This window comes from Eublepharis macularius, chromosome 6 (genome assembly GCF_028583425.1).
Source record: "Eublepharis macularius isolate TG4126 chromosome 6, MPM_Emac_v1.0, whole genome shotgun sequence".
NCBI lineage: Eukaryota > Metazoa > Chordata > Lepidosauria > Squamata > Eublepharidae > Eublepharis > Eublepharis macularius.
Window position 1 is genome coordinate 98,510,016 of NC_072795.1, and position 23,077 is coordinate 98,533,092.

Sequence of the window (23,077 nt, forward strand, 5' to 3'; positions counted from 1 at the left end):
GAGGGGGCTGCTGGGAGGAGGACATAGGGAAGATCTGCTCTGCCAGCTCCTTCTAGGAGCTTTTTTTGTAAGAGCCAACCTTTGGTTTTATGACCTTTAAGGTGGCTGAGATGGACCCCCAGGCTGACTGTGCTGGGGGTCTTCAACATACCAAGTCCACCTTGTTTGACCATACTCAGGAGGACTACCCAGGTTGTACTAATGGGCCCTATCCTGAAAAAAACATACATTTGATTGACTGTTCTGCACTGTGCAGGAGATTGGTGATCTGGTGGGAGGCCTGGAATATGACATTTGTCATGAACAGATCACTATATATTGACACCTGGCCGAGGTTAGATTGCTCTGCCTCCAGCACCCAGGAATTTATGGCTACTGCAAGTTTCCAGAATACTCTGTAGGATTTTGGGAGCCTTAATGGCAGTTCTGTTGAGTCCTTAGTGAAAGTCTCGAATGGTAGACTGCTGGGAGCTATAGACAGTATTGCTCCCCAGTGCCCTCTTGCCGCTCATCAGACATCAGTCTTGTGGTAAACCTAGAGTTGGAAGATGTCTTGAGTGATAGTAATGAAAGACTTGGAAAAAATTTGACAAGACACTGCACAAAATTCATGTTCAGGCCTATGAAACTGAATCAAGACAAAACTGAGCGATGTTGGTGAGGAATGCTGATATCCTTGTCGGGGTAGGGGGTTCCAATTCACTGATTCTGGGTGAAACTGTTGTCCCTATCAGATCCTTTCTATATTTCTAGCTTATCTACAAAGCTAAAAAGATGTGGTAAGCTTTTCATTTTATCCCTTTAAAGTCCCATCACATTGACACTGCAGTTCTTTTGCTATGTGGCTGTAATGAAGAAGCTTCAAGTATCAGCTATCTTCAATGTGGGAATTATCTTTTGGGGTTCCAAAAGACACATACCCCATCTTATTAAATCTATATGTAAAGCCTTCAGGAGAAATCATTTGTAGCTTTGGAATCAATATGCAGATGACATCCAGCTCTATGTATCGCTATCCAAATCCCTTGGTATTATAGAAGAGGTCTTGAGCTGCTGCCTGACTGCTGTGGACAAATGGCTGAAAGCAAAAAATTGAAACTGAACCCAAATAGGACAGATGTGATGATGGTGAGGAAGGTGGAAATCTTGAAGGACACTGTGCTCTCCACATTTCATGGGGTTCAGCTGACCCTTTCAGACTTGGTCAAGAGCCTAGGGATTATACTGGGTATAGCATTTCTGCTAGGGAAGCGAGTTAATGCAGCTGCAAAAAATAACTTCTTCCAACTCAGTCTAGCCTGAAAAACAGCCCTCTATGTTGACACGGCCAATCTGGCCACCTGGATCCATGCCATGGTAACATCAAGACTGGCTTACTGTGATGTACACTGTGACTGGCTTACTGTGATGTAGGTCTCCCTTTGAAGCCAAGTTGGAGACTCCAGTTGGTCTAGACTGCTGCAGCTTCAATATTATCAGGTGCATTATTCCCATTTTGCAGTCACTCCATTGACTACCTATTAGTTACTGGGCTCAGTCAAAGTTTTGGCCATCACATAAAAGGTCATTCCCTCCTATCTGTGAGACTGCCTCTCTCCCTATTGTCTACCATGGCAACTTTGCTCATCTGAACAGGGCCTTCTTTGGGTTCCACCCTGCAAATGGGCAAAATCAACAACTGCTCATATATGCACATTCTCTTTTGAGGCCCCCACCTTATTGAATGGCCTGCCTAAAGAGGTCAGGAAAGCTCCCACTTGCCTGGCTTTCTACAAACTATGCAAAACTGAATTATTCACGATGGCTTTCTTACATAGACTTTGCTGTAAGGAAATAATTTAGAAAGAAGCTCTGGTAAAGGGATAAGGATTGTAGTCACTATTACTGTGTATATTCTGTTGCAGCAAGTATGCTCCTACTGGGTAGTTCCTGCATTGTTTAATATGTGCTATTAAATCTTTTATGCTCTGCTTAAGCATTGTCTGCTCTGTATTGGATTTCTACTTGTTTTCAAATTTCTGCAAGCCATACCCTATTGTATGGTTTATGGACTGTCCCAGCTATTGATTGTATTTACTTATACTGTGTAATCCGCTTTGGGTCTCAGTGAGAAAGGCAGACTATAAGTGATGTAAATATATAAAAATAAATATAAGGTACATACTGGGGTTTCTCTCCTATCAACAGAAACATGTGACTGATAGAGAGCCATGTACCCTTTCTGAAAGAATACAGCAAGCCTCTGCTCACAACAGTGCTTTGGATCATTCCTGTGGGGTCTAAGGCTGTAATACTATGCACACTTACCTGAGAGTAAGCACAATTCAACTTAGTAGGAATGACTTGAGAATAGACACACATAGGATTGCACTGCATGATCAACACAGCTGTAAACTGTATGCGAGTATATTAAAAGCAAAAAGAATCCATATTACTTACAGTCTGTGCTTAGTTCGAGGAAGAATCTGAACAGCTTCATCTAACACTTTAAGCCCTGCTTCCCAATCATTTTGATCAGCATACACTTGGAATAATAATACATACAAAAACGTTCTTAGTGTCAAATCCTCATCTGCACCTGGAAAATACATTAAAACCATATTTTAATGTCACAAAATCAATGCAGTCAGCTTACAAAAAATGCCATTATAAAAAGAACATACCTGGATAAAAATGCCCATCTGACACACTGCTGCTTTGAAATTCAGCTGTAGGCCATTGATGCAAATATACCAAATCTTCTCTTCCCTATATAATGATAGGTGGAGATGAAAAGAACGTTCATGAATTTTAATGGTTAGCAATAAAAAATATGTGATTGGCTAGAAAAATAACACCTCTCAGTGGGCAAAGAAACAGGATGAGTTGAACGCTGTTGGTAGAAAACAAGGGAGGTTTTAAGGTTGCAGGCCAAGGAATCAAGAAGATATGGAAGGGCAGAATTCTATTATTTATATTTTTTTAAAACTCCCTCCCCACTAACAAATTCAAATCCTTTTGACAGATTTCATATATTAATATAAATTAACTAGACAATATCTGGTCTTCAAGTTTCTATTTTAAGTTATTGTTTACTTGCATAGGAACAAACAGAACTGGCTACGAGATGCTGTTATTTGTTACCTGCTTATTTTTGGCTTCTGTTGCTTTAATGATGTTTTTGAGAATGATTTCAGTGGGGTTTTTAAGCTGTTTTCTGTCTACTGCAGAACAAATGAAAGGTAAACATGCATTCCAGAAGTGTCTACTTGCTATCACTGCAAGACCAAGATTCCCTGCTGCCGCTGCATAACTTTGAAAGAGGAAAAACAACAATAATCATATGTTTACTGTATATGGTAGACAATGTCTCCTATGATTACAGAGAAACCCAACCAATATTCTCTCTGTGTATCCTCACTAAAATAGGCATCACATTTTCTGAGTTTATCACAGGATTTAACCTGTTTTTCTGTAAATAAAAAAAAATGTCTGATAGAAGGTATCTGTCTGCTCATGATTTACAACTGGGAATGGACACTGTTATAAAACCAGGTTCCTGTTGATCTGTTCTAAAATAATTTTGTTCTAAAATAATTTTCTATTACATGTTGTTAAAATGGTGATAATTACAGATAATCTGTGTATACATTTATGAAATTTGCATGACAATAATATATATTGCCAGCATTCTAAAACTATTAAAAATATAGGTTAATAGTTGCTGTAACATGTTCTGTATTGGTCCAATAATTAACAATTGCCACTTTACAAGAGTATGAGTCCACATCTGTCTTCCTTCTTTAGTTCTTAAAAAATGGTCCAAGCTCCCCGCCCCTAGACAGCGAGAGAAAGGAGTTGAAGAAGAAAGCATCAGGCACACAAAAACCATCTTACATGCTTTCTGCTTCAAGTCTTATATATTTTCTGTTAGCTATGAAATAGAAATCTTCTTATGAAGTAATCTGTTCAGCTATTGCTTACAGTGATATAAACACTTTATGGTTAATGTTAAGCAATGGAGTGCATCCTTACTAAGGCAGGACTCTTATTAAATTTAACATACCAAGGTCTTCCATGATTGGAGTATAGCCCCTTTAAAGAGTTTCATTAATTAATTACTGTGTCTGTTTTATTAGTATTTCAAAAGTTTAATAATGAGGCAGTAAATCATCTGGGCCTCTTGTTTCTCTTTAATCTTTTGACTGCTGTCAATTCTGCTTCCTTATTTATAGGTTTACCTAGAGAATTTTTATCTGCTTCTGAATGTTTTCTTGATTTGGTTGCTCAAATTTATACAAAGTATTTATACAAAGTGTATATATTAAGCAACCAATGTTTCAGAATTCTCAAAGACATGTTCCACTTTCTTGTTTTATGGGAGAAATAGATTCTGGGTTTTTTTGTGTCTGTCATTTGTAAGCCAGCATTTTGGCTTCATTAGCTGAGTCAAACTTTTTTTGCTTCATAAAATCTATGTTCTTATAAGCTTAATAGGTATCCTTCAAATCTAGCATCTGCTTCAAATTTTCAGCTTCCTATTTCATTTATGCTCCAATTCAGCTTTTAGTATTCCATCTATTATTTCTCTGTCTCCCCCTCCCTCTCTTAAAATGCAGAAATAAATATAATCTGCCCCTTCTGTATTTGCTTGCTAGATGCCCAAACTATGGCCTTAAAAACATCCAGTGTGTTTCTGTCTCTAAATAGGTCTTATTCACATTTTCATTTAACTTCTATATAATACACTATTAAGTTGTTTGTTCCCCTTCTAACAGCTACCATATTTCCATTAGAAAGATAATAATCCATGATCTGTATATATTCTGGGCTTCTCAAATGAACTCTTAAATTCTTTTCAATAATGCCAATGGAAATAAAAACACAATTCTTGAATAAGTTATAAATATTTTGTGCGGTAAAGAAAAGTTACAGTTTTAGTCATTTAGTCATTTAGTCATTTGGTCATTTAGATACTTCATATATTTTCTGGATGTTAAGATCTGGGGATTCTTTTACCATCTTACTTTCACTAGACCTATCTAATTTGGAGTTCAAGTTATATTCAGTACTTCTATCTCTGTTGGAGATCCATTAACACTTTAAAGATTTTCTCACAGAATGAAAACATCTTGACTAACAAGTGCATACACTATACCAGCTGCAAAAATCTATTGCATCAGTTTTTAAAGATGCTAATCAATTTCCCATTGTAGTATGCAATATCTGGAATGTTTTACAGTTATCATATGCTCCAAATAAACTACCATTAAATTCCACGTCATTTATAGAATTGAAAAGTTTAATTAGTAGAACCTGAAGTAGAAGGGATGCTGTAGTAGGTGGTAGTATGGGTTTAGGTCCTGCCATCCAGCTTGAAAATAAAACCTCTTGATGAAACAAACTACAGCAAGATCCTTCGAGACTGTTTATTTACAATGGTGATATGTGCTGTGAGCTCTCCCCAACTGTTTTTTTTCCCCTAGGTACTGTGTTTCGCTGTGAAAAGCTACAGGCACAGTATGGTGTTCTGGGTGGCCCACCAAGCCAAGAGTATGCTGCTTGGCGGGTGGCCCACCAAGCCTGCTGCCTTTGCTGTTTGAGGGGAGGAGCAGTCCTTCACCTCACATTTTGGCCATTTACCTGGGAGGTAATGACCTGGGGCTGGTGAAGGGCAAGGCCCTTTTGATGCAGGCACAGGCTGACTTGCAGTGGATAGGCAAGCAGTGACCTGGCATCTTGATAATGTGGTCTGCAATGCTTCTGCGTCAGGAGTGTCAGAAAGCTTGGGATCCAAAGGCAATTGAGAGGGCTAGGCATGAGGCCAACAGAGCCCTGCAGAAGGCCTTGTGAGAGGGGCTGGGGATCTATTTGCCTCTCCCTAGAATTAGGGCTGAATTAGTTGACCTCTACAGAGGCGACAGGGTCCACCTGTTGGTGGCTAGCAACAACATATTTTTAAATGACCTGCGGCAAGGGCTGTGGTTGGTGCTAGACCACCTGTGGGACGCAAAGGCCTAAGCAGAGTTGGGGAAGTGAGCGGGCCAGTAAGCACTCTTGGTACATCCTCATTGGTGGGGATCTAGGGGCCTGTCAGGATTGGCTGGCATGCTACATGGTTGCCAGTTGAGAGGCTGCCTGGTGGATTCTCCTGTGCAAGTCCTTCCCTCACAGTCCATGGCTGGGGTGTTTGAAGCTTTAAGGGGTAAACCATCTGCCTGGCTGGCCAGGTCCCAGCCATGCTTATGGATGGCTCGCACCCAGGGCAGTGGGGTGCACCCAGACAGGTCAAGGCGGGGTCCAGGAGTGACCCCAGGGCTTGACCTGTACTGCTAATTAGGCCATTGCCAGCTTTGAGTTCTTGTTACAGTTACTGTTGTTGCTAATAAATAGTGGCCGTATAGTACCCAAGCCTTAGGTCTGCCTCTTTATTCCAACTTGGGGGCGGGGGGCAGCAAACAGCTATCCACCTATTGTTTGCAATGTTCTCTTTGCAGTCAGGGAAAACAGTCAGTGGTTGTATTCTATTATTTCCATTAACATATCTTGTTCTCTATTTATTAGTGGCTGATGGTAAAGAACACATTGAGCCATTTCTTTTTTCCAGTAAACCTTGTATAGTTCAACTACAAATGCAGTAATTCTCAATTTTTTTGCCTGTATAGTATCAAACAGCAGCTTATGTTTTCCTATGGCTCCAAAAACAAGATGAATTTTTTAAAACCCAAGAAAGCCTATAACAAATATTCCAAAGCTAATGTAGTGTAATGTCTGTTGTTAGAACTAAGTAATCACCTACAAACATTTATATTCTAAAGCTATACCATTATTTTTACATATCCATGAATATTCTATGGAAATAACAAATTCCTGTAGGTTCTTGTCAATACCCTTCAGTACACAAAATGTATATTAAATTACTTGGATATTGTATATTACTTTGATGTATACATTTGCTATTTTGTAGGAGTTAAAATTGCTCGAAAATATTTTACAGTGCTCCAATATGTACAACTTACCTTGCACTTTTAACAAAGGATTTTGATGCTACTAAACGTAATTGTTTTTTTCCTGCCAAGTTTTCCATTATACTCTTCCCTTGTGTACAAGCAGCAATACTTAGCATTTCTTGTCTCACAGTGTAATCATTCCTGAACAGAAAACCACAAATAATTTTCAGTTGAACTTCTAATATTATATACCAAAAACATTAATTTCAAAGCATGGCATAATTTCCAGGCTATCCTCATCCCATGTACAGCCGTTTCCACCAGTGGGAAGTTCTGAGAATCAGGTTTTTGAACCCATCAATAAAGTCTGAACATTTATTTTCTTAAAATAGCATACTAACAAAAGAAAATACCACATACCTTTCCAAATACAAAAAGAGCTGGTTTTCATTCTGCTACTATGCTATCATATCTGCTATTTTATCTGCCTGCTTCTTGATGTAAAAATGCAAAAGAAACAGTATGGACAAAAAAACCTATGTGGAAGGAATTGATTAACTACCCTACCACTTCAAACTCTACAACAAATAGTAAATGGGTATTGGGCTTATATCAGAAATATCCAGAGTAAAATTAGCCATCAGTACTGCACTTTACCATATATTTTACCATATATTTACCATATATTTTACTGAATATATAGGTCTTGAAACCTGTCCCTTGCATCCATCCAGGTTGGAGAATGAAAAAGGACTATTTTGTGATGGTTGAAAATACAGTAACCATGAAACTCGATGGACTTGTGTATATGGAATATTGCTGACTTCCTAACCTTGTGCCGCACTAACAGTTCACCACTGCTACAAGCTAAGATACTTGACAGCTCTAAAACTAGGGTTGCCAACTCTAGTTTAAGAAATTCCTGGAGATTTGGGGATGAAGCCTGGGGCAGGCAGGGTTTGTGGAGGGGAGGGACTTCAGTGGGGTATAATACTATAGAGTCCACCCAGGGGAATAAATTTCTATTGTCTAGAATATCAACTGTAACTCCAGGAGATCTCCAGGCTCCATCTGAGGTTGGCAACCCTAGCTGTAACCTAACACTTGAAAGCATTTGATGTAGGAAAGGTCCTCCCTGAATGTTGTGAAGATCCATATGTGTGCCTTTGTACTATGCACAGAAAACTTTCTAGGTGAAAACATAAATTTTATTAGTGAACAGCTAACATTATGTCAAAAGCACGACGGTCATCCTGCCAGAATATCCCATCTCAGAGCTATTTCCACTCAATTTTTATGCAGTCAATAAAGACTGGGGGTGTATTTATTTATGTATTAAATTTACAGTCTGCTCTCCCTGCAAGCAGGCTCAGAGCAGAACATATTAAGTTAAAAATACAAAGATAAGCAGTTAAAAACTGGTAGCAAAAAAGAGCACTTGCTGTTTCACAGCCCGCCCTCAGCAACACACATTGCACAATCCCGCATATAGTCATTTGAGCCCACGGTGACCAATGGCAAACAGGTAAGAAAAAGAGAAAAAACGGGAGAGGATACTCTTCCCCCCACACCAGGCTTGGAATGGTTGCATGCTTTATCTCCTTGTGAAAAGTTCTCTAAAATGATTATTTACAAAGTTTAAAAGTGCCTGGATTTTTATAATCATATTGGAAAAGAAGAAGAAAATAATACTACTTCCATATAATAATTATTTGGAGGACCAAAAATATCCAGATCAATAAGAAGTGGAAATGAATGCGAGTGCTACTCAGAGCATAGTACCCCAAAAATGTCATGATGTGTTGAAATTGTGCAAATGTCAAACCAAGCAGTAGATACATATATCCAGTTATTTTAGGATATTTATACTTCCATCTTGCTCCTTTTTAAATTGCTTTCTTGTTTGTTCTAGAGTTCCAACTCTCTGGCTTGCTTCCTGCTTCTTTTCTTTCTTACTTCTTGTCAGCCACATAGCTAGAAACCTTAATGTCCTATTTAGTATATGCTTGTTTCCTGTTGCAAGCTGCTGACTCCTACTGCTATTCTGTAGGCTGGTGAGAATAAAGATAATTAAATTGCCATTGCATCAACGTCATGAAGTCATTTCTGGGTTGAACCCGCTCTAGGATTCAGCAGAAAATCTATGATACAGCCACAGAGTTTCTGCTTAATCTTAGAGCAGTGTGATATCACTTCCAGGTTTGGCCCGGAAATGAGGTCATGATGATGACAAAGTGGTGCTCTTCATGTCTCTGCCTCCCAGCCTCCTGATGGTAGCCAACTATTGGATGGCAACCCTAATTTAGTAGCATCATTTCCCAAGAATAAAAAAGGTTCTCATGTTCCCTGCAACTGCAAAACACCAGCGCATTTCTTTATGAACAAAGGAAAACTTCAACTTTGCCAATGTCCTTTATACACTGTACTGGAATAACCAAGAGCCTGAGATGATAACCCATCTTGCTGCACTGCCACACAGTCCCAAATACAGAACAATTTGGCCAATCAGGAAACATAAATAGTATATATACAAATAACTTATATTTGAAAAATTTGAGGATTCCATATTAACAACTCAGCCCCCCCTGCACATTTTCCTGTCAGTTTGACAGAAAAGGCATATACATGAAATAAAAAGAAATATACATCCATTTTTTATAAAGCAACAGATTTAATGAGGCCTAAACTATGTGAGATGTACAGTCCCCCATTATTTTCTCCTGACAGGTTGACATGTAGTAGTAGTAGTAGTAGTAGTAGTAGTAGTAACGACAACAACAACATTCGATTTATATACTTCCCTTCAGGACATCTTAACATCCACTCAGAGCAGTTTACAAAATGTATTATTACCCCCACGAAATCACCCTGTGAGGAGGGTGGGGCTGAGAGAGCTCTGAGAGAGCTGTGACTGACCCAAGGCCACCCAGCTGGCTTCAAGCGGAGGAAAGGGGAATCAAACCTGATTCTCCAGATTAGAGTCCTGCTGCCCTTAACCACTACACCAATCTGGTATGATTCTGAGCAGAAAAAAAGCCTTAGAGGAAAAGATGAAGCATCTTGCCTCCCTGCTGGTCTTCCACTTAAGACTCCAGCACTTAGCAGCTGCTAAATATTTTTGCTTTTACTTGTGTCCTTTACTATAATCAATATGATGCAATAATCATTATGTACTTTAGAGGGCACTAAAGGTCTATGTTTTGATAGAAGTTTTACAAGCATTATTTCTAATTTTCCTAATATTATTATTATTGACCTTTTTTATAATTTTTTTTTATTTTTAATTTCTAACATAGAAAACTACAAAAAACTACAAAAATATAAAGGAAAAAAAGGGAATGGGGAAAAGGGAAGAGCAACATATAAACAGAAAACACACACTACATCTACATGTCTTGTATTCTTCATACTGCAATTTTTCTTTAAAGTTAACTTTCTAATATGCTATCAGATTGGTAGATCTTATAAAATACAGACTACATTCAGGATCAGGTCTTCTCCCCCGCCCCCTGCGTCTCGGTCTCAGTTCTCTCTGCGCAGCTACAATAGATGCGCTCGTTCCCTCCTCCCCCCCACTCTCCCCTTCAGACTTTGGACTTTCTTCTTGCTGAAACTCCTGATGGTTAAACAAAAAGTCTCTCAGCTGTACTTCCAATGTTATCTTGTAGGTTTGATCCTTGTATCTGAACCAGATGCCTTCCGGAAACAACCATTTGTATTTTACTTCACATTTCCTCAAGAAAGCCGCAAGTCTTTTATATTTAAATCTTCTTTTACGAGCCAAAAATGGAACGTCCTTCAATATCTTAACCTTATTGCCCGATAGTCCAAGTCGACATTATACGAATTATATAAGATGGTGTCCTGAGTCTTCTTAAATGAAAAGTCAATAATAATCTCGCGAGGCAGCTGACGCTTCATTGCATATTTTGAAGATGTCCGACGGACTTCCAGAATATCGCTTTTTAACTCTTCTTTAGTTGCCTTTGCAAATGACGCCAAAAGTTCTGATACCAAATCTTTTAAATTTTCACTTTGCTCCTCTTTTACATTCTGAAGACGCAGTACCGTTTGGGCACGGTCCACTTGTAATCCTATTATTTGATTCTCCAAGAGCTTCACTTCTTTACTTGTTGCTTTCATGAGTACTACGTTTTCACGTGCAGACTGCTCTGCTCCAGACGCTGTTCCTTTAATGGTTTTCACTTCGCTTTCCACTGAATCAACCTTTTGCCCCATTTCATTTAACTTCGCTACAAAGGGCTGCATAGCTTCAAAGACCGCTCGTCTGACCATATCTTCCAGGGTTTCCCCCTTCCCCTGTAACATCGCCATCACCGATTTACTCATCGCAGGGCTCTGCTTTTTCGTCACCATCTTGGGGGGGGGGGGCGCCAGCTAAGTTCCGAAACTCTGTGAAGGGGAAAAATCCGCGCCTTCTTAGCTTCAACTCCCACCAATCCTTCGCATACGCTTAGAAATCAGAAGGGATTCGCTTACTTACAGGTTTTCACCTTAAATCTGCTTATTGCCGTTCTCCATGGCCCAGCAGCACGCGATGTGCTGCGCAAGTCTGCCGGCCTCCGTTGGAGCAAACGGGCAATTTACCCCCTGCATTGCTTTCAGGGGGTTCTTCCCGCTGCGCTCCGGACCCTGACCCCCTCACTGGGAGTCCTGGGGGTTAACCCTCGCAGGCCAACCGCCCCGTCAGGCTGCTCGGACGTTTCCTCGTGGACCTGCGGAGAGGAGCGTCCGACATGGCCGGGAAACCGAAACCGAAAATCATTATTGTTGACCTTTCAGTACAAAGCTTCAGAATGAACCTTGGGTTCTGGTCACCTTGAGGGGAGAATTTGCTGTCTGGAAGGGCTGCCCAATCCTTCTGGATAATCCCAATCTCTTAACTATAGTTAAGAGACTGGCTCTGTTGCATCTGGACTAGCCCCTATATTAGATGTTTAATTATGCCTGATGTTTTTATTAAAGAAATTAACATTTATGAGTTACACATCTACTTACATTCCTTGTTTATTGGTGTCAGTGTTGTACAGTGTTTCATCATCTAATTCCAAAGTCTTCTGGGCACACGTCATCACTAATTCATGGTCATGAACAGTGTGTGCAAAGTGTGTAAGTCTGGTCAGTGTCTGAAGTTCCACAAGCGAATCTGACCAGTTGCATTCTAAAGCCATTTTGAACAACTGCAGAAGATAATTGGATAAGAATATTTACCTGGATCCACATTAATATCAAATACATCCAGCCTTATACACATGAGGAAATAAAATATGGTAGATTGTTGTAAAGATTCAAGGAAAACTATACTCTATATCTTTTCTATTTCATCCGAAATTCTAAAAGCATCACATCTTTTATGTGTCTAGTTTTGGAATCACATAAAGTCTCAATGATGTTTCTCAAGGGAACTTAGAATATTGACAAGACAAGATATAGTGGAATGCAAGAAGGAAATTTGGGGATGAAAAAGGAGCTGTGCAAGGTTCTTCTCAGGTTGTGCAAATTTCTTCCTAAGGTTCTTTTGATCAACCAGCTGAGGGAGTGGGAATTACCAGTGAAAAAGGGACAATATCACTACAAACATATGTAGCAGAGACCTGAGAAAAACTAAGTGGGACAAGGTTCTCACTGTGTAGCTCCTCTGCAATGCTTCTATGTTTAAACCGGAAAGCCTTTTATTGTCACAAACCTGTGAAAATGGAGCCTATATATTATTCTGGGTGCAATACTAGAAGCTCCCTCCTCTCCTGCTGGTTTTCAGTTCTCAAATTATGGGGCCCCTAATGATTTACATGGCCTCCCCAGCAGTCCCCTTAAAGAAGTAGGTAAGGTTCAGGGCAAGCTCTCTTGCCCTCCTGTAATTTGAACTCAACTGCTTTTCCACTTGAAATTGCACCTCCACTTTTGCTTTGTGACTGCTTGGCAGTGACCTGTTTGAAGATGCAAAGCTGCTGCTGTAACATGTAGTTCTATAAACAGCTATTGCAAGGCACAGACAACGTTTCAAAACTATACTGAGGTCTAGACATCTACTGGCATTTTAAAAAAAAAGAACCTTACATTCCCAGGATGCTAAATACTAGAGTCTACTTGACGTGGCAGAAATGTACAACATGCATAAATACAAGACAAGAGCTCAGATATCCCTTTTGAGACACCGGACAAGAAAAGGTCTAAGAGGAGCTGTGTGAATGTCAGCGAGAGGAGGTGAGGGAGATCCACAGATAAATCACCTGAGAGCTTTTGATTGCTAAAAAGCATCCACAGAGGCTGTGGTTAAGGGTGCCACTTTTCCAGCCTCAAAAGTTCCCTTGTAGCTGTAATGCAGGAGAAACAGACGGGTTGCCTGTATGTTGATGGGGGTGGGAGGGACTTGAGGTCAGTAAAACAGTGCTGGGGGTGGAGCAGGTTACCCTTTCCTTCCATTTTATCAAATCCTCAGTATAAGTAGAGAGATGCATTAGCCATGTATGAATCAAAGAAGGTTCAAGAAATAAATGTGTGTCTTTAATGGCTCCACTGATCAATATACTATGGCTTTGTTTGATTAATGTTTCACACACATTTAAGGTTTACTGCTACACCTACAGTTATTGGAAATGACAGTATTTTCATAGTTACTTCCAAATCATACCAATGCTCGGTTAGTCTGTTTTCTTTTGTTAATAATTTTCAATTAAATTTAATGAAAGTACTTGATTTATCAGATATAGGGCAGTTGATGAATCAGCTAAAAAAAGTTGGCAGCCATAGTAGTAAATTGCCTTTTAAAAGTTTCTGCATATAAAAGTAGTAGTAGTAGAAACTGAACTATCTATATAAACATATTTTGGAATGGCAGATTATATTAACAGATATAATATGTGGATAAAATTAAATATATACCTGAGGCAAATTGGGAAGCGTAAATTCCATGAGACCCAAACCACTGCACGAGTACATTTCCAGACCAATAAAAACTTTAGTCATGGGATTTGGACCCTCATCATTAGTCTGAATGGAAACAAATATTAATACCGATTACAATTCATTGGTGAATAAAAAACAATGCAGAATTAACAGTAGAAGATAAAGGCATTGAAAGGTATATATCTGCTTAGAATTTCACTGAAAATAAAGACAGATCCTTCACACAATTTGGAATCTGGGTAAGTTCATCCACACAAAATCATCATCTATAACTGGAGCATACCATAATTCGGTTTCTCTAAATTCAGCAGCCAAGAAAATCCGGGCTAGAGTTGTTTCCAGAGACAACAAGGGTTTTATCTGACTGGTATTTTCTGCCTAGATCATTTTAATCTTTTAATATTTGTACATATGTTTACATGTTAAGAGTGCTTTATGTGTTTTATTTGTAATGGCCTTTGGCCACAAACAATAAACTTACCTTGCCTTAAATTCAGCTCTTTCTCTCCCCCCCTCACTCTAATTTTCCCATGGTGTCCCTTAAATTTGAGTAAATTCACTCAGTCGTTGTCACAAACGACAGATGAAGTGATAAATCTGGTCTCAACAGTATCACTTCAGACTGCAGATGGGGCTCACATGTATGTATGTTCTTTCATATACAAAGAAAACTGGTTGTCAGTGAGCAGTGGTGTAGCTGACCCTTCACTGTGAAATGTTACTATTCTATTAACTGGATCAAAAAGTTACTATTTATTGCAGTTTTAACAATAAGAACTAAAATTATTTTTGTGTCCCACATGAGATTATAATTATGCGAAGAAAACATCCAACTGCACCAGTCAATTATGTTTTTCCTTAAAAAAAGAACAGCAAATTTAGAAAGGAGTGGGATGCCTAGCAGTTCTACATAAAGCTTCAATTTAACCCCCTCTCCTCCACCAGGCTGACTCCAGTCCATCACCTTTTTGATGCATATAAAATGACTCTTCACACCATTTACATTAAATCAAGGCCCTATGGCATGTAATTCAAGTAGATAAAGAGAAAACAAATTGCAGATCACTTATTGCAGCAGAAATCATCCCTAAATGTGTAAAACATTGTGAAATTAATTATGAGGACAATCAATTTATCATCATCATCATTAATGTTATTTATAGTCAGCCTTTGTCATTGAGCCTCAAAGCAGATTACACAGCATAAGTCAATACAATCACCAGCTGGGAGGTTCAATAAAAAATACAACAGGGTACGCAATGCAAAAATTTGAAAAGAAGCATAAATTTAAATACAGGAATACAGAAGCAGAAGCTGAATAGAGGAATACAGAGATGAAACAATGTTGAAAACAAAATATAAGTAATTTGAACATGATGTGTTAAACAATGCAGATTGCAGCACAGCTTTAAGTGGCAACAAAAGGGGAGGGAGGCAGGCGACAGAAACCACTGACACAGTTGTTGGAATAAAAGGAGGCCACAACTTTATTAGGTTATGCACACAACTTGTAGTGCATTGGCGATGTATAGGGGTCAGATCCTGAGCATCGGCTGACCCGCTTGCCAGCTGATGAACTGCTGCACCCTCCAGACACAAGGTGAAAGGGGGAACTTAGGAGTGCTCTTTGTTTGGAGAGCACAAAGTATGGAGCACGCAGAGCTGGCAGCCCTTTTAAGCCCAGCACCCGGACCTGGGAGGAGACAGTATCTCCCAGGTCTGGTATTCAGCCCTGTCCCCAGCAGGGCACCAAGCTGGACAGGATTGGCTAACCCTAAGTTTGAACTTTCAAGGCACAGGGGCCATTGGGAATGGGCCACCAAGAAGCTGAATGGCAGCTGCCATGCCTCCATTCCCTCCCACTGTCCTGCGTGCCACAACTCGCACTCAGGTGAATCCGAGGTTGGCATAATGAGCAAGTAGGAGCATATCTACATCTAGAGACAGCATCCAGTAGTATAGTTTACAGTACAGCCGTATTATCAGTACAAAAAGCCCTTCAGTTTTGCATTGCTTGTGGAAATTCAAGAGAGTGTGAGCTTTCCTGACCTCTTCAGGCAGGCCATTCCATAAGGTGGGGGGGGGGGCACCACAGAGAACAAATGTGTATGGCCAGCTGTTGATTTTGCCCATGTGCATCGTGGCATCTGCTGAAGGCCCTGTTCAGAGGAGAGAAGCTGCCTTTGTGGAACACAGGAGAGGTAGTCTTGAAGATATGAGGGGCCAAGGCTATGAAAGCCTTTAAATGCGATAGTCATGACCTTGAACTGAGCCCAGTAACTAATGGGAAGCCAATGGAGTGACTGCAGAATGAGAGTAATATGTACGCTCCACCTAGTTCCTGATAACAATTGGGCTGTGGTGTTCTGCACCAGTTGGAGCCTCTTCGATGACTCTGAACAGAGTGCTATGTAAACAGCATTACAGTAGTCTAGTCTTGATGTTACCATGGTGTGAATCCAGGTGGCCAGTTCAGCTGTGTCAAGGTAAGGGGGTCAGTTTCCAAGCTAGTCTGAGTTGGGAGAAAGATTTTTTTGCAGCTACTTGCTAAATCCAGTACAACCCCAAGGGACTTAACTGAGTCTGCAAGAGTCAACTGAACCCCATCAAAAATAGAAAGTACATTGTCCTTCAATGTTCCTCATTTTACAATGAAAATGGTATTCATAATGAAGCATCTAACAGGGTTATATTTCAGACAAATATGCTTATACCTCATCATCTGCTCCATGCCGACTTCCAATTTGATGCTGAACCAACTGTTTTGCTTTCACCCAGGTAGCAATAATCTGTTGACGTACAGCAATAGGCACCAGCTCATCACTTCCACTTGGCGAATTCATAGCAAACTCACATACCTAAATACAAATATTTTCCAGATATTGAACTATTAAAGGTAAATCAGATCATGTTCCCATCTTATCTTTAGACTGTATGCTTTTTCCTAGAAATTCATGGTGCATTTATGATAGTAATAAATTGTTCAGTGGCCTTTGGTAGGCAACAATCATATGAATAAACAAATAACTATAAACTGATGAAAATATTGCAGGGATAAATAAAATAAAAGGTCTGCCTTTAATATCAAAAGCAATCTGTAATTAGAGAACAATGGATTCAATTTACCCTGAAGGAAGGGAAATGCATTCTTTTTCTTTGCCACTATAAATTTTGAAATGATGGCCAACTGGAAGCCTATGGCCAGTATCCTTAAATGTTTTCTTCTTCCAACACAGGCAGCTTTACAGTTGACCATCAAGCATACACTTGTAGACCTGACCCCTCGTCCTCCCTTGGGTCTTAACTGGCCCTTGGGAGTTAAGCCAAACTATAAGCAGGTTCAAGGAGAATGCCAGCTCACATAGCAAGAAAAGGAGGAAACAGTCCAAAACTGATCACTACATGACTCTGCATGGGTGCTGCATCTGGCTAGCTGTGACAATGCCCTCCATTCAGTATGTCCACTGTGGTATGAGACAGACTAGGGCTACGTGGTGTGCCTTTTCTACCTTTGCATTCTTGGCCAAGACAAGCAGAAGGATCTCTAAAGCTTCTTTTTCTCTTCACATCCCCTTTTTAAAAAATAAATCCTTCTTTCCTTCTGTTAGGCCGTTTTCACATATCTGACCAGCTGCGCAAAATGGCACAAAATTCCTGGAACGATTACATCTTCCTGGCACGATTTTCCGTCATGTCCAGTGTCGTGATGGGAAGTCACGCCAGGAAGATCCCTTCATTCTGAAAGTTTTGAGTGATTTTGCATGGCCAGCAAGACGTGTGAAAACGGCCAATGGCTCTTGAAGGTGGACAGGTTTTTTGCATGTTTAGTTTCAATTTTAAATTTATTAATAACGTCACCAAAAGAATTTTAAAAATTTTATTTAATTCAAAGCGTATACTCTTATCTGTACTAGTCTAAAGAAACATTTCTTTTTTTCTTTTAAATATTTTAATCACAACACAATTAATCAAACTTAACAAATTAAGAAAATATACAAAATGTATACACTCATTTCAATACAGGACTTGCAAGAAGACTAGATTTGTTCAACTTGCGTTAAATTCTTTCCTCTTTGCCTAAAAGTTATTTTAATTATAGTAAATATTTCTTTAACTTTATCAGTCCATTCTTTTATATCAATCCATTCTTTTATATCTGGAGCTACATCTTTCTTCCAATACCTAACAAAAACCATCCTAGTAACTGTAACTGAATGCAAAATGATGTCATGGAATTGTTTCTCCACATGAGAAAGATCATTCAGTAGGAATATTCTTTTTCAAAAGAGAACTGTTAAGTATCTAACCCAGCATTTTCCCAGTTAAGAAGAGAATTAAAATGATATTTTTGAATCTTATCTAGATCCCTTACAGCTGAAGCTAAGAGACAGATATGTTAGGAGATAGTTTCTGTCTGTACTTATGCCAACACTAGAAAAGATTATTTATAACAAAGTTAACAAATTTATATACATTTTTCTTTTCTGCTTTTTCCAGCTACAAAAGAGAACGTAATGGCATTGTTACATAAGATTGTTCAACAGCAATCTCAATTGGAATTCTACAAACCTCATAATCATGAAATTATTGAGCCAACTGTGTTAACTTTGCGGCATCATGAAATTTTCCAATACTGGGAAAAGCTGCAACACCATTGTTCTTTATACTTTGCATAATAAATTGATTTAACTTAGGGTTTTTCCCAGTTCCAAACATCTATTAACATTTTCTGCCATTTCTTTAATGTAACTGCTGGAATTTCCACTGGAAGACTGGCTAACAGGTAACTAAGTTTAGGCATAATCATTTTAATTGTGTTGATTCTTCTCAAACAGAGACAAATCAGAAGATTGCCATAAATTCAGCATATTCTTAATATCTCTAATTACTGCTTTAGAGTTGCTATCAAATAACTTTGAGTTATCTAAGCCAATTTCTATACCTAAATAGGTAAACCAATTACTATTTATTTTCATATCCAACACCCAATTCTGGGTTAAGTCATTCCTGTTCAAATTTATTAACAATACTTCAGTTTTACCAATATTTATTTTATAGCCTGAAACATTATAGTTTAAGTCAAAAATATTCTTTATAGAGGAATCATTTGCATTAATTAAGAAGATTATTATATCATCTGTATAAAGACTTATTTTATAATGAAAAGAATCATTTTCAATTCCTCTAATTTTTTTCTGAATTCCTAATTGCAATAGCTTGAGATTCAGTTGAAGTATTAAAGCTGAACCCCTCTTTCTATTGGCAGCTGAACAGAGAGCACATCATTCATACTTAACCTTACACATGAATGAGGACAAAGGATCTTTGCCCATTCCATACATTTTTCACCAAATCCGATAACTTCCATACTATTATAAACCAGTCAAAGGCTTTTTCAGTATCAATAAATAGAAATATAGATTTTCTGCTTCTCAGCTGCTTCCATTAAATGCATTACTTTCCTTATATTAGAGGTAGAGTAGCATTCAAGGATAAACCCAGATTAATCAAGATTTAAGAATCATTTTCTTATTATCTTACAACTTCTAATGAATCAGCTTTTGAACAGCCGAAAGCTGACTCATACTGCCCTCAAGTAAGCAGCCACCCCTGCTTTATACAATCCATTCTCTGGTCAGAAGACCTATATGATAAAAAGGTGTACCTCTAAGGCGGCTTTAATGTCAGGGAGCCCTGATGAATCCACAGACAAGGATGACATGGTAATTGCTTTCTCATGTACTTTTGGAAGTTTTTTACGTTTTGTAGGTCCTTCTTCTATAACTTTCTTTTCATCAGTTTTGGGAACTGGTTTTGGAATCCAAGGAAGAATTAGGCCCCGAGCCAGAGCATTACATAATGTCACCAAAATAGGTGTGTTCCTGGACAAAATATGCCCCATCAAAATAAAGAACAAAAAAAACAAAGCAAGAGTACAATTAATGGTTACATACAACTGTTTTTTTACCGGTGGTCACATCAACTTTCACCGACTACTGTTTTTTATATTTTCAAATGTTCCTCCTTTTTCATCCCAGATTACTAAGGTAGCTATAACTAGAGATGGGCACGAACAGCAATATGAACAAAAAAAAAGCCACGAAAAGCCCAATCTGCTGTTCGCAAACAAGCTGTTCGTGAGGCCCCATTCTAAACGAACAGATGGTTGTTGCAAGCCTCGTTTGTTGCTGTTTGTCAAGCCAGACAGTCTGGCACCTACAATCAATTCCCTTGGCAATGCAGGCAGGGATTGTCTGAACTCTGTCTGAACTCCTGCTGTTGCCCTGGAAACCCCAATCTAAGCCCAATTTAGCTTGATAGGCAGGTCTTCCTTCCAAGTGTGGAGCTCCAAATTTGTTACAAGACAGCAAAGACCATGGGGAAGGTGGGGGGCTCCCAGCTCTGGCAAGTCTTTGCAGACAGTGGAGAGGTAGAGACAAATGCTGTTGGCATTTTGATAAAGAGACAGGGAGAGTGAATATGCTAGTCATATTATAATATGAATTCCATCCTGTCTTTGAAAGAAGGAACTCAGTGACCAAGCTGAAAAAATCCTCATGCTTCTCATGCCTCATTATCAGAAGTAAATTTACGTACCTTGCTGCCTTCCCCACACCTGTGTAGCAACAGAGCAAGGACAGAGTGCCTTATCTAAAAATGTCCTTCACAGTGCATTCCTTAAGCAGGGTTACACTCTTTTAGGACCCTTGACTTCAAGTCTAATTGCTTAGGATTACACTATTAGGCCCTGTCTCCTTTCTAGCAATGCTTGAAAAGTGGGGGAATATAACACTAGCATAAGTCCAGCCAACTAGCATGTGACAGTGTATGGAAGTAGGGGAGGGAGAATAATCCTGTTCCATGTGGGAGATATAGATTGTAATCCTAGAGAGTGAAAGCACTCCAGATCCTAAGAAAGTAAGGTCTTGCTTAGCAGATCTGACAACAACCTGTGGGATGTGTTGAATAACTTTTGCAATGTGCACCATGGAGGTGCCAATTGTGTATATATAGGCAAGATCAATACATGCAGCTGCCAAAATTTCTATTATTACAGTAACTTGAAAAATGGCTGCTATGGGTTCACAAGCTGTGATGGATGTCAACACAAATCCTCTGTGGAAGTGCTTAATACAGACAGCATCTCCAATGGATCCCAGGATTTTGACCCTGGAGTAATACGCAGGAAAACAGGGTTGCCCTCATCTGTAACTTCTGTTCACTGAGTTCTTCTGTGCAGACACACATGGGACTGCGCATGTGCAGGCCAGCCAACGGAGGATTTTACAACGCTTTCTAGAGCTCCAAAGGTGTCGTTGCTCATGTGCCACAGCAACCATTCCCGCCCAAACAGTCACGTGATTAAACAGCAAGCAAGTGCCCTTTTCCTCAGTTCCTCCACAGCCACCGCGACTCCTAAAAATAACAACCAGGGAGTTCACAGCGGGGTAGGAGGAAGGGCATGTGTGTCTGCACAGAAGAACTTGATGAACAGAAGTTACAGGTGAGTGCAACCCTGTTTTCATCTTCGTTCTTCTGTGCAGCCCCACATGGGAGAGTACCAAGCTATACACCACAAGGATCTCCAACTTAATTTTATTAAACATTATGAAACTAAATAACCATAAAGCCTGAGAAATAAACTGTAACATGAAATAGAGTGTACATTGAGCATTAATTTAACCATAAAACATGGGCAACCCTTGGTACAACATAACACAAATTTTCTTACTAATAAACATCTTTTTTTTTTTAAGGCAAAAAGAGAGTGCAAGATGGATCTTGCAACTGTTACATCCTGGTTTGTATTTACATCTACTTTATAATGCTTTACAATTGTGTCAGCAGAAGCCCACATTGCTGCTTTACAAATCTGTATAAAAGGAACACCTTTAATAAGGGCCGAGGATGCTGCCTGAGACCTTGTTGAATGGGCTTTTACCCTCAAGGGATATTGCAATCCAGCCATGTTATATGCCTTCTCAATTGCAAGCACAATCCATGGCGACACTGTCTGCGAAGATGCCTTCTTACCCTTATTCATACCACCAAAACAAACGAACAGATGTGTGGTATCTCAAAAAGGTTTTGTTCTGTCCAAATAAAAGGCTAACACTCTTTTCAAATCAAGTAGGTGTAAGGCTCTTTCTCCCTTTGTTTGGGGAAAAAACTGGTAGAGAAATTTCCTGTGCTACGTGGAAAGCAGTTACTACCTTCGGCAGGAACTGCAAGCTAGGCCTAAGCACCACCTTATTAGGGTGAAATTTCAGAAATGGAGGGTCAACTCTAAGTGCTGCCAACTCGTTCACCCTCCTAGTAGAGGTAACTAAAACTAAAAATGCTATCTTATATGATAAAACATCCAAAGGGCAAGTAGCTAATGGTTTGAAAGGTGGCAGCATCAGCTGTGCCAACATTAGTCACAACAACCATTGGGGAACTGGCAATGATACACGCGGATATAGATTAAACATTCCCCTCATAAACTGGTGAGATCTCGAATGGGAAAATACTGACCATTCCTCCACCTGTTGATGGACTGAGGAAATAGCAGCTAAATGCACTTTTAGTAACAACACACCTAGCCCATTCGACTTCAGCTCACATAGATAATCAAATATCAGGTTTAGTGCACACGATGCAGCTGCCACACCTCTAATCTCTGTCCAGGCCAAAAATCTAGCCCATTTAGCTGCATAAGACTTTCTAGTCGCAGGTCTTCTAGCATTTAGAAGGACCTCCTGAACCTGGGATGAGTACTCTAACTGTGAGGTTGAATCTTCCACGCCGTCAGATGCAGACTGTCTGGGTTGTGATGGAACAACGCCCTACTGCACAGCAAATCTGGTTGCCTGGGCAACCTGATATATGTCCGTCTGGACAGCTGTAGAAGCTTGGGAAACCACACCTGCCTTGGCCAAAATGGTGCTATCTGTATAGCATTGGTGTTGTCCCTCTTTATCTTTCACAGCACCCTTGTTAGGAGAGGGATCAGGGGAAACATGTAGTAGAACCTGTTTGTCCAGGTGATCTGGAATGTGTCCCCAATGGACAGAGGGTCGCTCCCTGCCCTGGAACAAAACACCCTGGCTTTTGTACTGCCCAATGTTGCAAAAACATCTATGTCTGGTGTACCTCATCAGTCGAAAACCGGAGTAAGGTATTTGTTGTTCAAGGTCCATTCATGGTTTGATACAATTACCCTGCTGAGTACATCCACT

At 39.6% G+C, this 23,077-nt stretch overlaps 1 protein-coding gene across 1 annotated transcript in view; it reads right to left on the reverse strand.

Annotated features, from left to right (window-relative positions):
* CFAP46 (cilia and flagella associated protein 46) overlaps positions 1–23,077 on the reverse strand; it is a 169,050-nt gene that overhangs the window by 78,746 nt on the left and 67,227 nt on the right. The window contains exons 20-27 of the mRNA XM_054983246.1: positions 19,522–19,738; positions 16,571–16,714; positions 13,833–13,940; positions 11,949–12,130; positions 6,999–7,130; positions 3,124–3,292; positions 2,664–2,748; positions 2,440–2,578 (exon numbers count right to left, since the gene is read on the reverse strand). Of these exons, the coding sequence (XP_054839221.1) occupies positions 2,440–2,578; positions 2,664–2,748; positions 3,124–3,292; positions 6,999–7,130; positions 11,949–12,130; positions 13,833–13,940; positions 16,571–16,714; positions 19,522–19,738 (1,176 nt within the window). The remainder of the gene's footprint in view (positions 1–2,439; positions 2,579–2,663; positions 2,749–3,123; positions 3,293–6,998; positions 7,131–11,948; positions 12,131–13,832; positions 13,941–16,570; positions 16,715–19,521; positions 19,739–23,077) is intronic.